This window comes from Diprion similis, chromosome 1 (assembly GCF_021155765.1).
Source record: "Diprion similis isolate iyDipSimi1 chromosome 1, iyDipSimi1.1, whole genome shotgun sequence".
NCBI lineage: Eukaryota > Metazoa > Arthropoda > Insecta > Hymenoptera > Diprionidae > Diprion > Diprion similis.
The window spans coordinates 6,566,088-6,586,172 of NC_060105.1; the positions used below are offsets into that span (position 1 = coordinate 6,566,088).

General features: G+C 44.1%; 1 protein-coding gene across 3 annotated transcripts; it reads left to right on the forward strand.

Annotated features, from left to right (window-relative positions):
- The first annotated feature begins 520 nt into the window (after positions 1 to 520).
- LOC124407288 lies at positions 521 to 19,410 on the forward strand. Of its 3 annotated transcripts, XM_046883316.1 has the most exons (4): positions 521 to 755; positions 17,992 to 18,818; positions 18,853 to 18,918; positions 19,024 to 19,410. In XM_046883316.1, exons 1-4 carry the CDS (start codon positions 687 to 689, stop codon positions 19,367 to 19,369), a joined length of 1,308 nt encoding a protein of 435 aa, XP_046739272.1. In that variant the 5' UTR covers positions 521 to 686; the 3' UTR covers positions 19,370 to 19,410. The 3 variants fall into 3 exon arrangements, with proteins under 3 accessions (XP_046739272.1, XP_046739265.1, XP_046739256.1); XM_046883309.1 differs by having other exon boundaries at positions 18,853 to 19,410; XM_046883300.1 differs by having other exon boundaries at positions 17,992 to 19,410.
- The last annotated feature ends 675 nt before the right edge of the window (positions 19,411 to 20,085 follow it).

The following is a 20,085-nucleotide window of genomic DNA, read 5'->3' on the forward strand; positions in this document are numbered from 1 at the left end:
AAAGAGAGTGAGAGAAGCTGCTTGCCAAGGTGGATCAACGTGCGGTCGACGTAGATTGTGGAGCTGGTACAGGCCGCAGAGAACCGCGGCGCCGTGGGCCTTCGCAGCTGTGACCCGCTGTCAGTTGTCCGAGCCCTGTGCTACGGTTAGGACCGCTCACAACCAATCACCACTTCCACTGTCACCATCGGCTACTCGAGGATCATCCTCTTTTGGTCCCTGCACCGATTTGTGTCGTCCTCAAAGTGCGTTCCAGTTATCGATAGATCGGGGACATCGGCAGACGATGAGTTGAACGAGACTGGAGAAAGAGGAAGAAGAAAATTGGGGAAGGGATCGGGTTGTCTTCTTCTCCCCACCAGAGGCGTTTTCCAACATGCAGTTTTACGTTCTTGGCGGTGGATTCGTGAAAAACGCGTTTTAGTCGAGAGTCGAGGATCCTTTGAAAGGCTGCTTGTTTTTCTTTCGTTTTTTTTTTTTTTTTCTATTTGTTTGGTTTTGGTTTTTGGTTTCTTCGTCCAAGGATACTGCCTGCGACGAGCGTTTTTGTTCAGTGATTATACACCAAAGTGGATTATTCGATCGATTGTGCGACATCGATTTACATGCGCGGAAAAGCGGACGGTCGCAGAATGATCTGAAGGATCTGAAAGGAGAGGCGGTGATTAGTGTGAAGTTGCGGAGAAATGGCAGGAAGAGGAATGTCCTTTGCTCAAAATCCTTCGGGGACTATCGCTACGGCTCTTGTCCTTCTGGTGAGTTCAAATTCAATCAGATTTGCCAATCAGTTGTAAGGTCTAGTTTCTAAATCGCTAAATGGCAAGGTACCGTTTAACCAGTTGAACTGAAAAAGAATTCCTGTTTTTTTTTTTGTTTTCTTCCACCACGTGTCAAAATCGAACGTTGGGAATAAATTACACACACAGCAATGGCCAGTCACGAAGCAGGTTGTTGACAAGCTGTGTGCACACTGCCTGGTCACACTTCATTGAAACTGTTCTCTAAAAGTACGAGGTGATAGTTATCGAACTAGTTGTTGGCACTCGGCTGTCCCTATTTCGCAAAATTGAAATAAAAAAGAATGTTATATTAGAAAGAATATGGAAAGCTTGTATTTACTTGTAGAAAAAATATCCCAAGAAAATTTGAAAATCCTGAAATTTTCCCATCAGATCCTCGATCGCTGTGTTATGCAAAACCGTTGAAAACAGGACTTTGATTATCCAGAAACGGCTGTATTTATTCGCGACAGAAATATTCGCAGCAGGCGGAACGCATCTTGCTGTAGCTCAGAAGCGCAGGGAGCGATATGCAAAACCATCTATAACATCCACTCTGCGGATAGTCTCTGTTATAAGCTGGCTCGAGTCGAGGACTAAACGAGCTATGTTGTGTCCTTTGGCCAGCAGTCACTAGTGGCGTATCTATATCTATGAACACCATGTGCATAGAAGTGGGAGCAGCCGATTGCACTTACTCTTTAGACGAATGCAACTCTCTTAAGCAAGTGGCAATCCTTATATGACAAACCGATCGAATCGTTGTCCGTTAGTCTCGATATTTGATAATGTTGCGTTATAAAAATTAACGTGTCTTATGGATACCCAATAAAAAAAAAAAAAAAAAAACGTTTCAGACTCTCTGAATCGATTTTGGCAAGTTATCTGGTGTAGGTTCTAAACTTGCTAGTTGATTTGATTCTCTTTCTCTTTGGTAAAAGGTCTCGTATAGTATTATGTACCTGTTTAGAATAAATTTGATTCAATTTATTAGTTTTCAACATCAAACCGAATTTTATCATCAGAATTACTTCGGTCTTAAAAGTTACAATTTTTTTTCGACGGTTTCAAAAAATTGGAGGATTTAAAAAATGGATCAAACCTTTTCTATGTGAGTCTAATGAATCGCTGATGATTGTTACGTAAAAATAAAACAATTTCCAGCAAACCTGAACGTCGGTTAATCGCGTTCTAGGGAAGATACGAAAAAAAAATAAAGGAAAAAAAAATAGTAAAAAATATTTTAAATCGAATAGTCGTGTCATTCGATTGGCGCGCATAAATTCCAGACAAAACGGAATGCACCTTAAGGTACGGATACACATGAAGCTGAAAGAATTAAGAAAGGTTTTCTGGAATTTACAGATCACGTTGATCTTGGCCGTCGTGGAATATAAGTACGCGCCGGCGCTCATTAAACGATAATTACTCGGCGGCACGAAGACTCGCGAACACCGATGAGGAATCCATTTTTAGACGTAACCGAAGGAGTTTAATTATATAGGAAAGCAGGTATAGATTTCAAGATCGGCCGGTGCCTCCTCGTTGAATTGATAATCACCAGCTTTAACGACAATGAAGTTGTTAATAATTCATTTACATTAATATTAAACGGCTGGAATGAAGTTTTGTCGGCTTGAAAATTTACCGTGAAATTACCGATACCGACATATCCGTAAATTAAATCACAATGGCATCCCTCGTCAAATGTAAGAATGCCACGCGATTCTTACCCACGTCGGTATCATTTATCGCACCGCTATCGGAATTCAATCAACGAATCGACCCTCGTAAATTAAACACACCGTATAGCCTGGCGCCTGAGGCAAATACGCGCGTGAAAGATGTAGAAAAATCAGGAAGCTGCGAGGCTGCGTCAGACCTCCGATCGAGCGCCTTAATTAAGAGATTGCGAAGATATACCGGTCTTCACGGCCTTGCACCCTACGCTTCCTAATTCGAACACACACAACCCGTAAGAATCTCTGCTGCCCGAGTTTCCCCGCTCTATCGCTCCGGATTAAGACACTTCGAGAGATCTTTGATCCGCGAAAAAGAGAGAAAGACCGAGAGTCTCGAGTAAAACCTGCTTCGCCTACTCTCCTCGTCTTCTGACGTCAAGCTCTTGAAAATCCCGGCAGCAGATCACGTAGCTTGTAATAATTAGCGCTTAGGATCGCGATCATGATCTACAGCAATTTTCACGCATCGCCTAAAATGCGATCCAGCGAACCGATCATTGCGCATACAATTTGCATTGTACAAACACCTTACTTACTTTGTACGCCGCCTTACTTTGGCTTCTAATTCCCCGTGATGGACGACCTTCGCCAAATCGCCTCAGGGTACGTTCACCCGCGCAATTTGCGACACATATCCACATCCAAGAGTGTCCAGGCAATAACCGGCGACCACCTGACAGTCCAATGCAGCCACTCGGGCTTCGCAAGGAACGGATAGTGATAAACTCTCTTTCTTCACGCAATGCGCAGCTCCAATTTAATCACAACACCATAGAATTTATGGACTCTGCTTGTAGCTACCGATGCGTTGAAACTGCACAATTTATTTTATTTTTTTACACCGGTAATAGGACGGACCGATTACTCTAAACGAGTGAAGATAATCACAAGTCGAGTGTCAAGGTTCAGGGTTTAGGAATCACCTTGCAGTTTACCGATCATTAGAGATTGAGAAAATTATTGTTCCGTCGAATGAATTAAGTAAACTTGGAGAATGTTTTTCTCGATAAAACCTTTGGAGAATATCATTTACTGAAATTGGCTTCGTTTTCAATGAGAAAAGCAGATCAAATCATCATTTTCGTTTCTCAAAATTATAAATCGAGATCACGAATTTCGAATAAACCTACCTCAACGTGATTCCAGATAGCAGTTGACGACATAATAAAACGACACGTCATAAATTTAGTCCAACCTGACCAAGAAGGACATCAAAGTCGCCCGTAAATCTCTTAGCCATTGGATAGGAGCCTCATAAGGAACTGAGATTCCGAGTCCACGACCACACTTAATAAACGAGAAGCGACACGAGGATCGAGCCGCGTGGGTGGCTCGAGTGTAATTTTCATTTATTCCCAGGACGAGGCCCGCATCCTTTTCGGTCCAGACCGCGCATCTGACGGCTTGTTACCGATGTCGGTGCACCATTTGCGTTTAGTTATTGCCCGTTTCGAAGCGATTACCAGTACAGGCGCTAAGCTGCGATCGCGTTTAACTGATAGCGTGGGCCTGACTCGCCTCGCATGGCCTCGATTCTCCATCCCGTCCAACGACACTCTGTACCAAGCTCGCCTATCAAACACGTAGAAACGTAATGTCACACCGAGTTGCTTGGCGGAAATTACGATGACTGAAATCTCACCGTGACCCGAGGGAAGAGCCTTATAACCTTTTCTCGAACCTAGTCCTGATGCAGCGCGCAACTTTATCGACGAATTCTTGTATATGTAATATACATATATACATGGATTTATATTGTATATAAAGTTGGGCAAGTGATTTGTTCACCAATGTCAGTTGTTGGTTTGAACAGGAATTCACGGGATTTGAAGACCGCGATTACGGCTTATCCTGGAAATTGCTTCTTATTATAAGATGAAAATTGACGCAAATCGATTTTTAAGTGCCGAATGGATTTCCTCTGAACTCCACTTAGATGCCGAAATGTTTGAGTCATAAAGCTATGCGATCGAGATATGGTTCCGACTATAATATATAACTGCTTTTACTTTCACTGTCTCGAACCATGAGCGATATACACGTTGCATCAAAGCTGGCCGCAGATCAGCTGTTGCAATTCAAGAATGCCATTGTTGAGAGATTCCAGGTCACGAGATTTTCACGCCAAAAAACATACCTACATCTATATAATACGTACAGCCTTATGAAATTCTACGCTTGCACTTGATTCAGCCACGAATTTAAGATTGCTATTTTGCCGCGTGGGGCAGTGTGGTGAATAAGGAAAAGAGAGAAAGAGAAAGAGGATGATGAATGCGGTGCGACGAAAAGACAGGTAGTTTCTACACGCAGCAAATAAATCAGGCGGAACCATGATGCGCCGTAGGTTCGTCTCGCTTAAGTCCCGCCTGTAAATCATTCCTGCTTTGAAATATACTAGCAGAAGGAAAGAGAAAGAGGAAAAATGGGAGAAAAAAAAAAATAAATTGGCTACAGAGATGCGCGCAAGATGTTCAGGGGCTAACAACAATGAACGGGTCTTATACCGCAGGCAAATAAAGCTCAGCGTTGTGTCGAGCTTGTGCAAAAACAACGCAAATACGATCTCCGATGCTATCCGTCATTCTAACACCTCGACAACCACTAAGATCGGCGTTGCTATTTTCGCCGAGTGAAATGTGAGGCTCTTAGTCAGGATTAGCGAAAATCGATATAGAATTGCGAAAATTTGTCTTGGACGCTTATTTGCGACGTAGTTTCTCGAATTTTTTTAGAAGATCTTTAAGAAGAGAACTTCAATCTAATCGGAATTAAAATTTTGTATTCTGCAATGAATGGAATCAAATTTGAACAATGCGTTACTCATGCGTAGATGCAGATTATTTAATTTTTATATAATATTCGGAGTTTCATATTCGATTTCAACTCGCAAATTGGCTCTTTAAAATGTCCGAGGTCTGGCAATCACTCAACTTAGCTCAGTATCTTCATAATTTTGACCGATGAGACAATCGCGGTGAAATTCCATGAAAGAAGCAGATCTGAGTTGATAATTGCAATCTCTTTTTATCTCTCTCTCTCTTTCTCTCTCTGAATAACATGACGCAAGAGCCTCGCGCGCGTTGAAACGCCGACATCATCATCCGTAGACGTGTAGAATAATTCCGGGTGTCAACAATGTCTTACCATATACGAATAAATAATTGACGAGTAAATATCGTCGATCAGTAACGTTTTGAACGGCATACTTGCAGAGTACAAAACGTTTCGAAGGACGCGCGGAAGTGTCTGATGTATAATAATGCGGAGTGTGATTTTATTGACATTCAAATATAATTATCGCGGCTAACCGGAGTTGATCGTGGCTGAACCGAAATCGTAGAAATTTGTCAAATACGGAGAAGAATTAATCATCGAGAGAAAAAGTAGAAAAAGACACTGTCTTGTCTTCTTCCTGCGCATTTTGACACCTATTATTACCGGATTAATTAACAAGGAAACGAGAAAGACAAGTTGAAAAATTGTCGTATTCGAAACCCTGCAAAGTTTGCGACCAAAATAAACTGGGTATACTCGTACTTGGAGGGGCGAGGTTCAAATTATGAAAAGTTTTGAAAGCGCTAAATTCAAAATTTTTTGGTGGTGAAACTTAAAGTGAAGACAGGGTGAAATTCCGAATGGATAAAGTGAGGAAAAAGCGTAGCTTCGACAAGTCAAAATGCCGGAAGTGCGAAAAAGAGAAAATTGAAAAATCTGTAACATCGAAATTCCGGATGATCGAAGATTTTGAGTACCGTGAATTTTTGCCTCGGTGAAATTTGACCACTTTGATCTTTCCTCGTTTTGGATTTTCGATATCTTTACGTTCGGAATCCTGGTCATTCTGATTTTCGGTTTTTCTGATTTTAGTAGATTTTAACCTTCATAATTTTAATCCATCGAAACTCTATTTTCGGAATTTCGCTCTATCGTGACTTGAATTTTCAGAACATTGCATTTCAAATTTGGAATTTCAACCCCACCCCGACTTGCAGTGCAAGAACGAAGGGAATTTCCACACTTTACGTAATTGCACGCACAGCGTGCGTAGGTCTTGCGTTTAACGCACCGCCGCTGACTCATTAAAGTCGTATTAGGCGACTGGTCTACGATTAATGCAGTCGTCATTACATCTTCCGTTACCCGATTTGCTCCCAGAGACCGTAAAAGACTCGCGTGGCCAACTGCAGATGCCGAGGCATCGCGCAGGAATTATATTCACTTCCCTGGATGATCGATGATCGCGGTGGACTTCGGATATAAAGCATCCCGGGAATCGTTGTCGTCGTTGAATAAATCTCGTTGTATATACGAGATATATGTTTGAGAAATTTGCGGAAGAATTGAATTCCTGCTCGCAGTTTCTCTGCCAACGGATCGACCGTTCGAATTTATTTTTAGCCACCATTCAGCGGCTTGTTTCAATCGCGTCATCTTTAAACCGCAGGGAAACAACCGGCCTGGCATTTCTGATTGGTGTTAGTAACCTGTTTAGGATATACATACGGACAATCGGACGATCTAGACGGAACTGTGGATCTTATTTTAAACATCGGGGATTTCAGTCCCTGGAAATCCCATTAACGTACTTCAGGATCTACGCAAGGAAAATTTCTGAATCATCATAGATGAAGAATTTTTATCGTTCTTGCAGTTACCTTCAAACTAATTTATTTTCCCCGATTTATATTCCCTAATTACGTTCATTATTTTTCAATTTATTTAATCGAGCTAAATTTCGTTACTAATTTGTTCTATTATGCTTACGAATATAGAAAAGATGATAGATATTAGAATAAAAAAAATAAAAAAAAAATAATAATAATAACAGTCAAGACTGGAAATAGAAAAATTTTCGTACAAATGGTTGAATTTTCAGATTCGTATCTAAGTTCGTAGACGTTGAAAATTATAGTTTCAAATTGTGTAGAGTGAAAAACCCGATGCCTGCAGCGAAATCAATTCCTCAAATTTGTAAATCACATTAAATTAATCTCAATTTCAAAACCAGCGTAGAACTAAGAATTTCTCGCAACAAATTTTCAATCCCAAGTATAGAGCAACGTCTCTAATGACGTTTGACATGTGACCGCGAATTTTCGCTCGCTAAATTCGTTGACTTCAGATGCAACCATCCAATCACCGTCATCGAGGGTCGTTTCGTCCGCCCCAGAAGCGAGGAGATAAAATTGAGACCAACATCCGGTCCGACGAACGAGTCACTTCCCGTTTTGCGACGGGCTTCCTACTTGACGCAGCCGATTTCCCGTCATTGAGCAATTAACTCGTCACTGAAATAAATTGAGCCATTCATTCGAGCGTGTCGAGTGGTTATAGTACAATAACATTGTAAACTCGTCGGTGAAAGATGATCGCTGGTATTATCGGCTCCGAGAATCTGGTCGACTTGAGGTGACCCGATCGGTTTCGAACGGCTCTTTTTGCCGAGTGGCTGACGGTTCGAAAAAATACGGGACCAATTTTGTCCGAGTGGAAAAGAGAGGCTGCCGCAGAGACTTGACGCCGGATCGTAAAGCATCGGATCAGACCAATTCATTTGAGGATTTCGCCAAAGCACCTTGTGCGAGCCTCCGAATCCGGCTTGATAAGCTCACGCTTGTCAGCGCTTGTGGGCTTTATTTCTGGTGATTTATTATACCCGATGAGCATTGGGCGGGTCGTTTAAGCGGCTATTTGCAAAAGTTATTTCACGATCACAGAATTATTCACCCCCTCAGAAAAGCTAATGACTCGTAATAAATCCCCACGTTCCTTAACTAGTATTACAAGAGGTGAAAAAAGGAAAAGGAGCAAAATTGTCTTCTGCGTTTACCTTACGGCGGATGACGACGGCCGCGGATCGGGCTTAATATAGTGGCGATTCTGAACACAGCCGAGGCGGTGATAAAACCGTTCACCCGGGAGGTCTCAACCGGTGCACGGCATCGTCGTGAGAACTCCGAAGCCGGACCGAGGAGATCGGTAAAAGAAAATAATGCACTGCTATAAATAGGACTGAGCTTATCTCTTCGGGAGTCTATGTATAGCTAACGATGCGACGGGTTGCGAAGGTGCCGGGAGAATTTCTACCGCCGGTTTCGCGACCCCCGTTTTAAACATAAACATCATCCCGTAAATACCGCTGAGAATATACCCTCGTGAAATTTTCCAAGTGCCATAGATTCCTTCGATCAGATCGGGTCGTTCGGTCAAAAAGTTTTCGAATAACCGAGATTTATAGGCGTATAAAATCGTCCGAGAAGCAGAATCGATTCTAACGAGGAACATCAGTTTGGTTCATCATCAGAAACTCACGTATGTTGTAGAACATTGATAACTAAAAGACACGTTTTGTTTTTTATCTGCGGGAAAGTGGTTTAGAGGGGTGAAAACAACCCCCAAAGATGGGCACCGAACGAGGTGATTTCTCGGTGATGCACTTGATGGATTTGAATGAAACTAACGCTGAAGTTTTCCTATTCATTAAAAAAACATTTCAGTGACGTTGCGATCGTTCTTGAAAAATTGGTCTCGCCATGTATGCGTTGGTATAACGTTCAGCACGCAGAGACGATCTACTTTCGATTGTGCTTTTACCGAGTACGAGCCAGCTCATAGGATCATTTTACCGATGATCGTGAAAGTACTGCAATTAAAAATCACAACTGTAGATCAAATTCTCGTTTCATCCTTTTGAGCGTGTGAAAGTGACAGGTTGTCCGATCTGAAATTGGCATTTTGGGGTTGAATCCTGACCTAGCGGACGATTACGAGGATAATTGCGTTTCCTCAGAGCGGAGTTTTTTTCCCGATCGCTAATTAGCTGATCGGCTAAATTCAGTAGTAGCAGAGAAACGAGGACCTGAAGGAGGCGAGACTAAAAGAAGAAGAAGCCAAGAGAAAAAAAGCAAACAAAAACAAAAAAACACCCGACGAAATTACAGGGCACTCGGCGATCCTGTGCGTCATATCCGAGATCGTAAGAGAGACGTTTAAATGGTAGCCGGAGCAGGGTGCGAGAGCCTAGGGACAACCCGTGGCGTCCTTGCGAGGCCTTCTGAATATATGACGCAAGCCTTCGCGAGCTCGACCCGAGCGGTCGTAAAGCTTTTCGTCGGAGTTCCAGGAGTCATCGCCTAGGCTCCGTTCTCCGTGTATTCTTGGGTGAGATCGGCAAGGTCGAGGTGGCTAAAAACTGTGAAATACGTGCCAGGAGGACGGTGAATCGTCCTTTATGCCGGGTGCATCCTGGCCAAGTCAGGACGGGGCTTACGAGCCTTGACCATGGTGTTTATGGCTTTTGGATCCGCGTGGTTACGTCGCGTACACCGCGTTGTTGGACGCGATTTTCCCGGCTCGAAGGTCGTCGTGACGGTCCGCGTTTTTCACTCCTCGGACCCGCTGAGCCGAGCCGAGCACTTACGGAAGGTTTATCGGTCTCTCCCTACGGCTTAATTGCCTTGGCTTGGTGTGCAGCTTCAGCAGCCGTGAGGATACCTCAATTTGACAGAAGTCCCATTCGTTGGGTTGGATCGCTATTTTCTCTCGATCGTCGTCCCTCGTTCATCCTCTGTAAGCGTCTTTTTTTCGTCTCATCTTCACAGACCAGACCGTTCGAGCATCTCCTGCAGCTATACTCTGCAACGGGTTAAACAGTTAAGCCGAATGTACGGTGGTCACCTTTCCCATTAAAATGATATCTTCCAGCGATTAGCACCATTTAGATAAAACGTATCGATGGATATCACGCGTTCAGTCTCTAATGGCACGACCCTTTTATGATAAGTCTGACCATTGAGCAGAAATTTATGATACCATCGATTTGGGAACCCGCTAGATGTGAGCTTCACACCTTTCACCTCCACTTTTTGCCATTTTTTCTCTCGTTTTCCTTGACCAAAAGGGTCTCGGACGTATCGAGCCTCGGAGAATCGCCGATCGCGAGTCACTCGAGTACTCCGTGAGTTCGCCCGAGGCCCGATTACGCGTTGGGACCGAAGTCGTCGAATGAAGAAACCATCGAGCCGGTTACTCGGCAGCTGGCAACTAACCGATGGCATTGAACGACCTTCACGCATCAGGTCCCTGCACCTTGGTACCAGGAAGAGCGAGCGGAGCGCAGGCGGATTTCGCCTGTAACGACGTTCCCGAGAGCACCTATTCGGCGTCGGATTTTTATCCCGATTCCCTTGGAAAAGTTGCGGAAAAATTGTCGAACCGATATTCTCGGCTTTTATCCAGCAACTGGAAGTTCCGAGAACCAAGTTGCGTGACTCTCGTAGCGCGGGTAAAACGCAGCTACCGGATACCCTCGTCGTTCAATGTCGCCGCGCAATCGAGAGGCGACAATCTGTTAATTAACGAGTACCTAAGCGATTTTTCAGAAATTTCCCTCTCTAGACACCAAAGATCGCCGCTGAGTAATGGGCTTCGCTTCCAAGTCACTTCACGCTGCGATTTATCTCCGCACGATGCCGTCGAAGGCCAATTTTTTATCCCAATCTTTAAGGAGAAGAATCTTTAAAGACATGTTCTATTATGCTTTATGCTAAAAGTGGCGTTTGATTATCGACGATTGCACGCCGTTCTAATTGTAGCAATCTCCCCGCGTCGATTTCCGCAGGAGTTTGCGCAAGAAAGTATGAACCGTCCTTAATGAAGTATAAGGCCTCTTTAAGACCTTAACTACCCACGTTTATACGCACACCACCGTCACTCGATCCAGGGCGACTTTTATACATTCTTTCGTATCCCTCGGCCTTCGGTGAACATCAGTCGTGTAAAAATATGCGTTCAATCGTGCAAATTTATATTTGAAAATGTGAATACACCGTGATGTAACGATCTTGAATAAAAATTAATAATAGTTGAAGAATGTACGATAATTTTTTTAATATAATAAATCCCTGATGTATTAATGAAATGAAAATTGGCAAAAATTGTTATCAATAATTTTTCGAATCGTACCTTTTTCAGCATCGAAAATTTTCCTGCTCAGCGTCTGTTGGGACTCGATGCATCCGGGTTTCGCTTTGTGGTCGTTGAAGCCGTTAGGTGGAGGAGAGATAAGAGCTGAACATACGGTGTTTCCACTTATCCCTCGGAGATGAGGTGCCACGTTAATTATGATTTATCAACGATCCGTGAGGCGTCGCGACGCCTCCTCAAATACCTGCAGCCGGCCCTCCTCCTCCTCTGGGTCTTGAATCGTATCTTCCCATTTCGCGACAACAACTCAGTCCCATATCGGATTGGAGTTATTTTTATCCAGCGAGCAGGAAGTACGCACATTTCTGTATCGGGCAGACCGCATTTCGATTAAAATTTCGATCTGCAGGCTGCAGCGCGTGTCCTCGTCCGTCTCTCTTGGAAATTACAAGACATTCGTATGGCAAGTCGGGTAATTATGGATGCAGAAATAACACAAATTATCCACTCAAAGTGCGGCGCTGCAGGCGATAAAGTATTTAAGTGCAGTAGTTGGTGATATTCTCACAGTATGTGAGCAGTTTCTACAGAGCTTTGGCGTTTCATTAGCTCATTTTCGATCGACCATGGCAAAGAAGAAGAAGAAGAAAGGACGATTTTTCCCACGGTCATACACAAAGCGATTTTCAACTCTGCGATATATTTTTCACACAGAAAGCGGTTCGATTTCATTGGAGTAAAAATATTTCGCTAAAATTTCATAACTCCACAAACAATATCTAAAATTCGGCATTCATGAAATGGAAAGTTTGTCAGATTTACGAGTTTTCAAGGTACGCAGGAGCGAGAATTCCTCTGATAGAATAAGAAGAAGAAGCATTGTGTGCAGGTTTCGATCAGAATAAGAAGCACGAAGATCGCGCTCCGGTCTACGAATGAGCCTTTCACATAACTGAGCGTAAATGCCAAGTCGTACGGGTTTGTTCTCGACTCTACACGAGAGAAGAGTCCTCCGCGCCCTCGCCGGCAAGGCCATAGTCCCATTTTACTACCTGCCAACAGACAACGAATAGTTATTCGTCACCTTGTGTCGGCGGATGGGATGCGATTATTGCTCACACGAAGTCACGAAGCCTCTCGGCATTACTGGTTTTCCCCACGAGACAAGATTCGCTCCCGAGGGATCAGAAACGTCTCTTCCAATTACAGTCTCTTCGAAAATTTTCCGGGCCCAAAAGTCTTCCGCTCTCTTCAGGAAACGTGCTCCTGTGCTTGCAAATATTGGGATTTCGTCGCGGCGAGACGTTTTCAAGGATTCTCAGACCGTGGCCGACGTTCGCCGTTTCAAGCTGACTGCACGACAGGCTTTCTCCCACGATCCTGAAACCTTTTGACCGAGCTGAAAGGTTGCTCAAGAGTCTCCGCGCATGCAGGCATATATAATACTCGGATCGACGCGCCGTCGCCCGTTTTTCGCAAAATCCAGTCTTCGCTGGAATCGCAATTACGACCCAAAGAAGACGGGATCAACCCACCGTTCCACGATTTTTGATCTATAATATATAGTTCCTTAACACTGCAAAATCGGAATTAAGGAATGGTATTACACGCTCGTCGAGATAACGGTAATTGACGATCGACGCTCGATCCTCTCATCGATCTTTCGACCAGCTATAACGTATTTCTAGTAATTCGACCTTTAAACGTGCCTCCGATAAATCCGATGCTCCTCATATTCTCGGTTCGAGAATTGCGGCTTCCGCAACGCTCTTACGGCGCCCGAATAAGCGATATGCGTTATCGGATTGCCCAATGGGCCAGAGGCCCCGGCGTGAATCAGGCCCAGTCGCACCTTCCTACGCAACGCCGAATCAACGACCGGACAACCGTTGTGAATTGTTTGTTGATCGAGGCCTCGAGAGGCACGCAACCTTCAAAGTTACTGCTGCTTGGCTTAGGAGAAAGTTAGGTAACTATCGCGGGCAAAAAACGGTAATTGGTATGGGTCCGTGTAAATGTTTGGGCCTATTTTCAGACACGGGCAAGGATCGTTCTCGACCCTTTCGGAAACTTCTTTCTACATTTCGGTAATCGAAATAAATCGAGAGCTCGGCACTAAAGATTCTACCCAGAGTCAACCTTATCAATTCAAATGTCCTGAAAATTTCTTGCAAAAGATCCCGCATCAACTTTTTTCAAAAGCCAAAAATTTATCAACACAAATTCCTCCTGGAGCACTGAAACGCGGTGCAGAAATTTGCGCAGAAAAACAAAACTCTTCGAAACAATTCAGTGTTACATAAAAAATGAATTTTCAAGTATGTGTAAAAAATTCCGAGTCTAACGATTCGAAAAACGATCTAAAAAATCGAGCGCCCGAGTCTTGTACGACGAGAAAACAATTTCAACGTGATTCGTTCTGCTTCTTATACTAAATGGGATGACGCATTCCTGCACATTTCGCGATCGTTTGATAAGAAGGATTCGCTTTCGCTTCCTGGCAAAAATTTCATCGACGGCAAGCAGAGGGCAGAATTACTCCTACAAACAAATACGCTCGCGGGTTGAAGACGTTGGTCGAAAGTGAAACTGGCCGAGTGTCCGGATCCGTTTCTCGATGTTGTGGTCCTCTTGTTGCGCAGGTCGTTACCACCAGGTCGCATATCCGAAACCCGAATAACATTGATATTGCCGTACGTACGAACGTTGCTTTGCACCTACGCAGAAAGAAGCGGCCAAATAACGAGGCGCGATGTGCGAACACCGAACTGCGAACGGAATCTGCTGACCTGAATTCCCCAGCTTTTACTTTCGCAGGACGGAAAATAAAGAGAGTAAAAAAAAACGAAGAAGACCGAGAACAAGGACGAGGTTTGGGATGATCGGATAACCGTGCCATGTACTGTCTTCGCCTACACTCGTCCTGGTTTTTTTTTCTTTTTCTTTTTGTCATTTTGCCAAAATTCTTGACTGAAATTTTTCGAATTCTCGCCCACGATGATCCCTGCCCAATTTGTCATTTCATCGTGTTTTGATTTTGTTCCATAATTTTCATCTCGCTTATTAGGCTGTAGACGCGTGGCTTCTGTGGGATTACATATTTGGAATTCGATGTACGTGATTATTAAAATGTCAGACAAGAGAGCAGCTTGGAATTTCTTGAGAACTCCCATTCCTCCACCTTTTATTTTCCTTTCTTTTTTTTTTTTTCTTGTTAGTTTATTCTCCGACCTCGCACCTACACATATATAAAACGATTTTGCACCGAGTGGGTGCGGATTCTCCCCAAGTTATCCAACGCGCGTTGATGCAGTTTCTCAAGCTTATAAGTTACGTCAAAATTCGCGCATCGCGTATTCTTATTGAAGTGCCAGACACGTCACCTTGCTTGCGTAATCGGTATCTTTTTTCTTATACATGTTACACTCGTAATACCTACTCGTAGATATAAGCGATGAAAGTTAGCTTCGGCTAATTGATGAGAGCCTGACTCAATTTTTTGGCATCGCTACCACTTGGCTCATTTTTTTTCCTTTTTTTTCCTTTCTTCCTCTCAATGTCTCAATATCATGTACTTTCTCAAATTGAACACTATAAATGATCCGATTATTCAGGCATGTCAAGTTTCAATTTACTTCTGAGTGTTATTGTTGACTTCCAAGAAAATCCGAACTGATTTAACAAAATTAATAATTTATTTTCTGGACGTAGATTTTTTTCTTACTTAAATTCATTACTGAATCTTTAGGAAAAAATTTTTATCGCGGTATATAGACTGTATCTTTTTTCACTATTTATGCTTCTTAGATAAACAGTTATAAATCACTATATACCGTCGTTATATTAATTCATTTGAATTATTCACAGTTTGATTTTTTTGCATTGTCGTAAAAAAAAAAAAAAAAAAAAACGATGACATATACACTAATTAGGGTTGAATTGTACATTGCAATCAGACACTGATACGCGTCTGTGATGTGAATGATGAAAAAAAGCTGGTAATGAGCCAAAAAAAAAAAAAAAAGAATAAAAGAGAGAAAGAGAGAAAGAGAACAAAGTTTAAAGCCTAAAAAAGCGTATCACCCGGAATTTCCTACACACGTATTGAATTTACGAACAGACATTATTCGCACTGTCAATAATAATGTGGGAGATCTGAATATTCATATAAGGTATACGCTAACCGTACGTAACGCGTTGACATAAAAATTGGCACTAGTAGAAAACGTCCGTAATTAAGTATTATAATCGAATCCGACTCGCCTATATCTCAACTGCCGCTGATTGCCGGTTTCTTATATCAAAAATTTTTTTCATGACATTCCACATACTTACGAACAGGTATAACGTACCTTATATACACACGTGTGTGTATACGTACGTGCACAATTTGAAATACCTCAGGAGGTATCGACGTACTTCGCCACACCCAACGACGACCTTGCTCTCTCGATCCTTCTTTCATTTTCTCTTCCTTCTCCACCCATTATTGCAAATTCCGTAGAACCTGATACATCACGGGATTTCAAACTCGAATGACACGAGCATGTATCTTATACATTGGAACGATAACTCAGGCAGGAGCAACAGTTGCAACCTTGGTTTCGAGCAAAAAAAAAAAAGTAAGAGAAAGGTCAGAGGACAAAGAAATGAAACTGCACTTAAAAAAAGCCGTTTTGTTAAGCTTCTTCTGTTTCACAATAAATTCATCGAACAATATAACGTAAAAACTGCGGAGTTCTGTGAAATTGGACCATCTCATGGTCATCCGAGACAAAAAATTAGAAGATCCGCAAACTAGCGTGGAATAATTTTATCCCAAAAAACAAGAGTCCTTAACGATTTCTCCACAGAACGAAATCATTCGTTCTATAGACCGTAAATTACAGCGACTTTGTAGAATTTGAAATAAAATTTTTTAACGAGGGTTTTATGCAGCGTCCAGCCAGGCCAAGGATGAAGGAGATAAATAGAGAAAGGATAGTCCTACGGCCGGGAGTGCAGGCCAGAATTCTGCAATTCGAGTTGACGAAGAGATGTAGTAAGGTGCGCACACATACAGTATGCAACAGGTATACCAACCCGGGTAAGAGTTGGCGCGAGTATGAATAGCTGCGTGGCATTTTAATACCCTTTGTAGTCCTGAAATTAACGGCAATCGCGTAGCCGCATCGCGGAGCCGGTTCTAGTAAAGTCCTACGATACAAATTATCGGGCAAGATCGAGTCTGCTGGCGTAAATCAGCGCCACCAGCTATGGGATGAACGTGGCTTAACTCCATTGCGTCGGAGACGCGTCCGGGGCACTCCTGTCTATTGTTGATCACACCGAAGGCATGCGGTCTCTGACGCAGTGTGGGTACCCGATGTCGTATAAAGATTCTAAAATTGGTCCGCGGTCTTAGTTCCGCTTGCCTACGCCAAACCTTGGACTCCGATAATCGTTGTCGGCTGAACTTCCTCGTCGGGTCAAGAGCCAAGCTTCCAAGTAGCGGACTTGGACTGAAAACAATTTCCTTCCGTCTTTGATGGGTCCTTGAGCTGCACGAATGTCGCAGTGTTGATCACTTATGGTGTAAAAGCACTTTGCATGGTGAGAATTTGAACCATGGATAGTTCAGAGGATGCTTTTATGGCGCTATAATCCGAGCTGCGATAGGTCAGGCTGAACTGCTAAGGTCGACAGTACAGAAAGTGACCAAACTAGTTTTGATCGAAGTTGGCATAAAGTTTGAGATTTACTAATGAGGCTAGTTGTCCTGAACCAGTGGAACGGTTTAAGTACCTAACGAATAAACAAGCAGAAATCAAGGTCGGCAAAAATCGTCGCGATCCATTAGGAAGGATCATTGAAAGAAAGAAGAGATTAGCTGCGCGTTAAGGCCAAGGCTAGTCCAGCCTCATCGATGTTCAATTATGTAACGATCTTATCGGTGATTTAAACAGAAGCGTTTTCAGCCCGCTCTAAAGCGACGATCTCTTGTTCTTCGCCCCGTGATGCTTCTCGTTTTTTTCTTCTTTGAGCATTAGAGTTGATCTGCAGATTAACAAGACGCACTGCGTATTCGAACGACTCATCATCGCTCCGCAAATTTGACCATGATGATTGGCACGGTAGCGGATACGTAGAGAATTGGACCATTGTTTGCAAATTGATAGTTACCTCGGAATGCGTAATTGCATACGTATCAGGCAATCGTCATAACTGCGGAGGGGCACAAAGATTCTCATGCACAGTGGTGTCACACTGAGCAGACGAAACGGCTTATCCCGTTATTCAATCTTCTTCCAGCATGGGAGGCACATCCTGTTCTCTCAACTCTTGTCTAAGATCTGCAGAGACGCAGTTTCAGCTGCATTATAATTTGTCATTCAGTATTCTGATGACACTGTCAAAGATGATGGTTTTAAATTCAGCAAAACTGTTCAGCGAGGACTACTGGAGAACACTCTTTGTAATATCAGATAGTATTAATTCATAGAAGTCCAAAAGACATTTTCCATACGACAAAGGTCTTTACAACAACCATCCATCTGTTCCAGGTTTTCCTCCAAGCAACATTGGTCTGGAAAGAGGGAACATCAGCTCCAGGTAAACGAGACGACGTTCTAGCAGGAACGGAGTTCCTGTCAGTCTTTATAAACGGAGCGATGGCGCAGCCGCCGATAAGACGTCGAGGTTCGCGTCGAGGCGGTATAATATCGACGGACAACGTGGCGGCGGAGTCTCAACGTCAGGAGGCGTCGATCTACAGGATATCGCGAACATCCCGAACATCAAGTGCACCACCGCCGCGACAGGATGAGGAAGACGATTCCCGGGTTTCCCCGATCAGCCAAAAGTCCGTCGAGAGTTCGGCGAGCTTCACGTCGCTGCTGGACAACCTCTCGACGGCGAGTGAGATCGGCTCGATGCTGACGCCCAGGTCGGAGCCGGTTAGCCAGAAGGTAATCGGGGTCAGTGTGACCTCGACGGTCGAAGCGACCCCGTACAAGGTTAGAGTGGAGCACCACGTCGACGACGAAATGACAACCCCGACGACGACCCCGATCGCCTTCGTTACCCCCCTTCCCGCCCTGACGGCTGCCGACGAGCTGAGCAACATCGTCTCCGAGTCAAACCGCAGCGAGTTCTCCGTCGACGAGGGCGCCCCCCGAAGTAGCTGGCGACTCCGGCCCAGAACCACTACCCCGAGGACTCGAGGCTTGCGGCCCTCCCACCGCCACCACCGCAAGGAGACGGGCGAGTCCGTCGAGGCGACGGGGCCCGACGGTAAGGCCCCCCATCCCCAGGGCCGGAAGGCGGGCCGGCACTACCAGACGCTCCTCTTCACCCAGCACCCGTCGCGGCTTTACGGAGAGGCTGAGAAGTCCTACGGCGAGCCGGCGCGGGTCTACTCGGAGCCTGCGCGGGTCTATTCGGAGCCGGCGAAGGTCTACAGCGAGCCAGCGAAGGTCTACGGAGAACCGGAGCGCGTTTACTCCGAGCCTTCGAAGGTCTATTCCGAGCCCGCAAAGGTCTACTCCGAGCCTGCAAAGGTCTATTCCGAGCCAGCGAGGGTCTATTCGGAACCAGCGAAGATCTACGGACCTGACGGACGCCCCGTTAAACCCTCTGACGAACCGGAGGAGCAGAATTACGAGGTTGACGAGGCCGTCAGCGTCGGGAGCAACGGCAATGTCCACGGACTACAGGCCGTCACCGAACCCTCGGGGCCCCAGGACCCCGACGATGGGCATAAGGTCGGCTACGTCGTCGAGGGGAGGAACTACCGCAGGTATAGAGTCGAGGAACGCACACCCGACGGATTCATCGTCGGCGAATACGGCGTCGTTAGTCACGACGACGGATCGCTTAGAGGCGTTCGATACACCGCCGATAGCAGTATCAATCCTCAGCTCATTCACGAAACTCTTATGAAGTTTCTCGCTCTTTAGGTCATACTTTGAGATTGTCGATTTTTTTTTCGCGCTGAATTTTGTGTATTTTTTTTTTAAAGGTTTCGATCTCTCATGCTTGATCGAAAAATCTTACAGTAGCGAACGAAATTGAAGATGAACGCAATATTTGGGTATTAAATCTGCGCTGTGTCCTAATCGTAAATAACAGATTAGGATTTACTTATCCCTTAGAAATCGAGAGAAATGAAACATCGAAACTCAAAATTGGGAAAGTAAATTTTCGGTTAAGCTTGATCGAACGAAACTCTTCGGGTAGTGATGTTTTGTCATGTTTAAAATTACGAGCCCACGGACCTCGCAGATATTAAAATTCTGCAAATAAGAAAGAAAAAACAAAAAAAAAACGGAAAAACAAAAAACTTTGTGCCGAATTTTTAGCGAGTTCTTTGTTGCTCTTGCCAACTCAACTGCCTCACCCTAATTTTAAGCTTATATAATAGATTCTACACAAGTCCATTGACGTGGAATGAATCGGAGTCTCTTTGCTTCTTGTGATTTAGTGATCGAGGCGGTCCTCGTATTAGCGATTAGAATTATTTATATGCAAGCCGCGTCTGTGATCGCTGCAAAAATTAGACAAAGGAAATATACGAAAAAAAAAAGAAATTGAAAAAATACGAGGAGGTGTGAATACCGTCATTCCAATACGCGTACTAGTATTTTCAACCACTACGA

Coding starts and splice junctions, on each gene's coding strand:
- LOC124407288 (XM_046883300.1), top strand. CDS start 687: ATGGCAGGAAGAGGAATGTCCTTTGCTCAAAATCCTTCGGGGACTATC. Junction 756..17,991: donor CTACGGCTCTTGTCCTTCTG/GTGAGTTCAAAT, acceptor CATCTGTTCCAG/GTTTTCCTCCAAGCAACATT.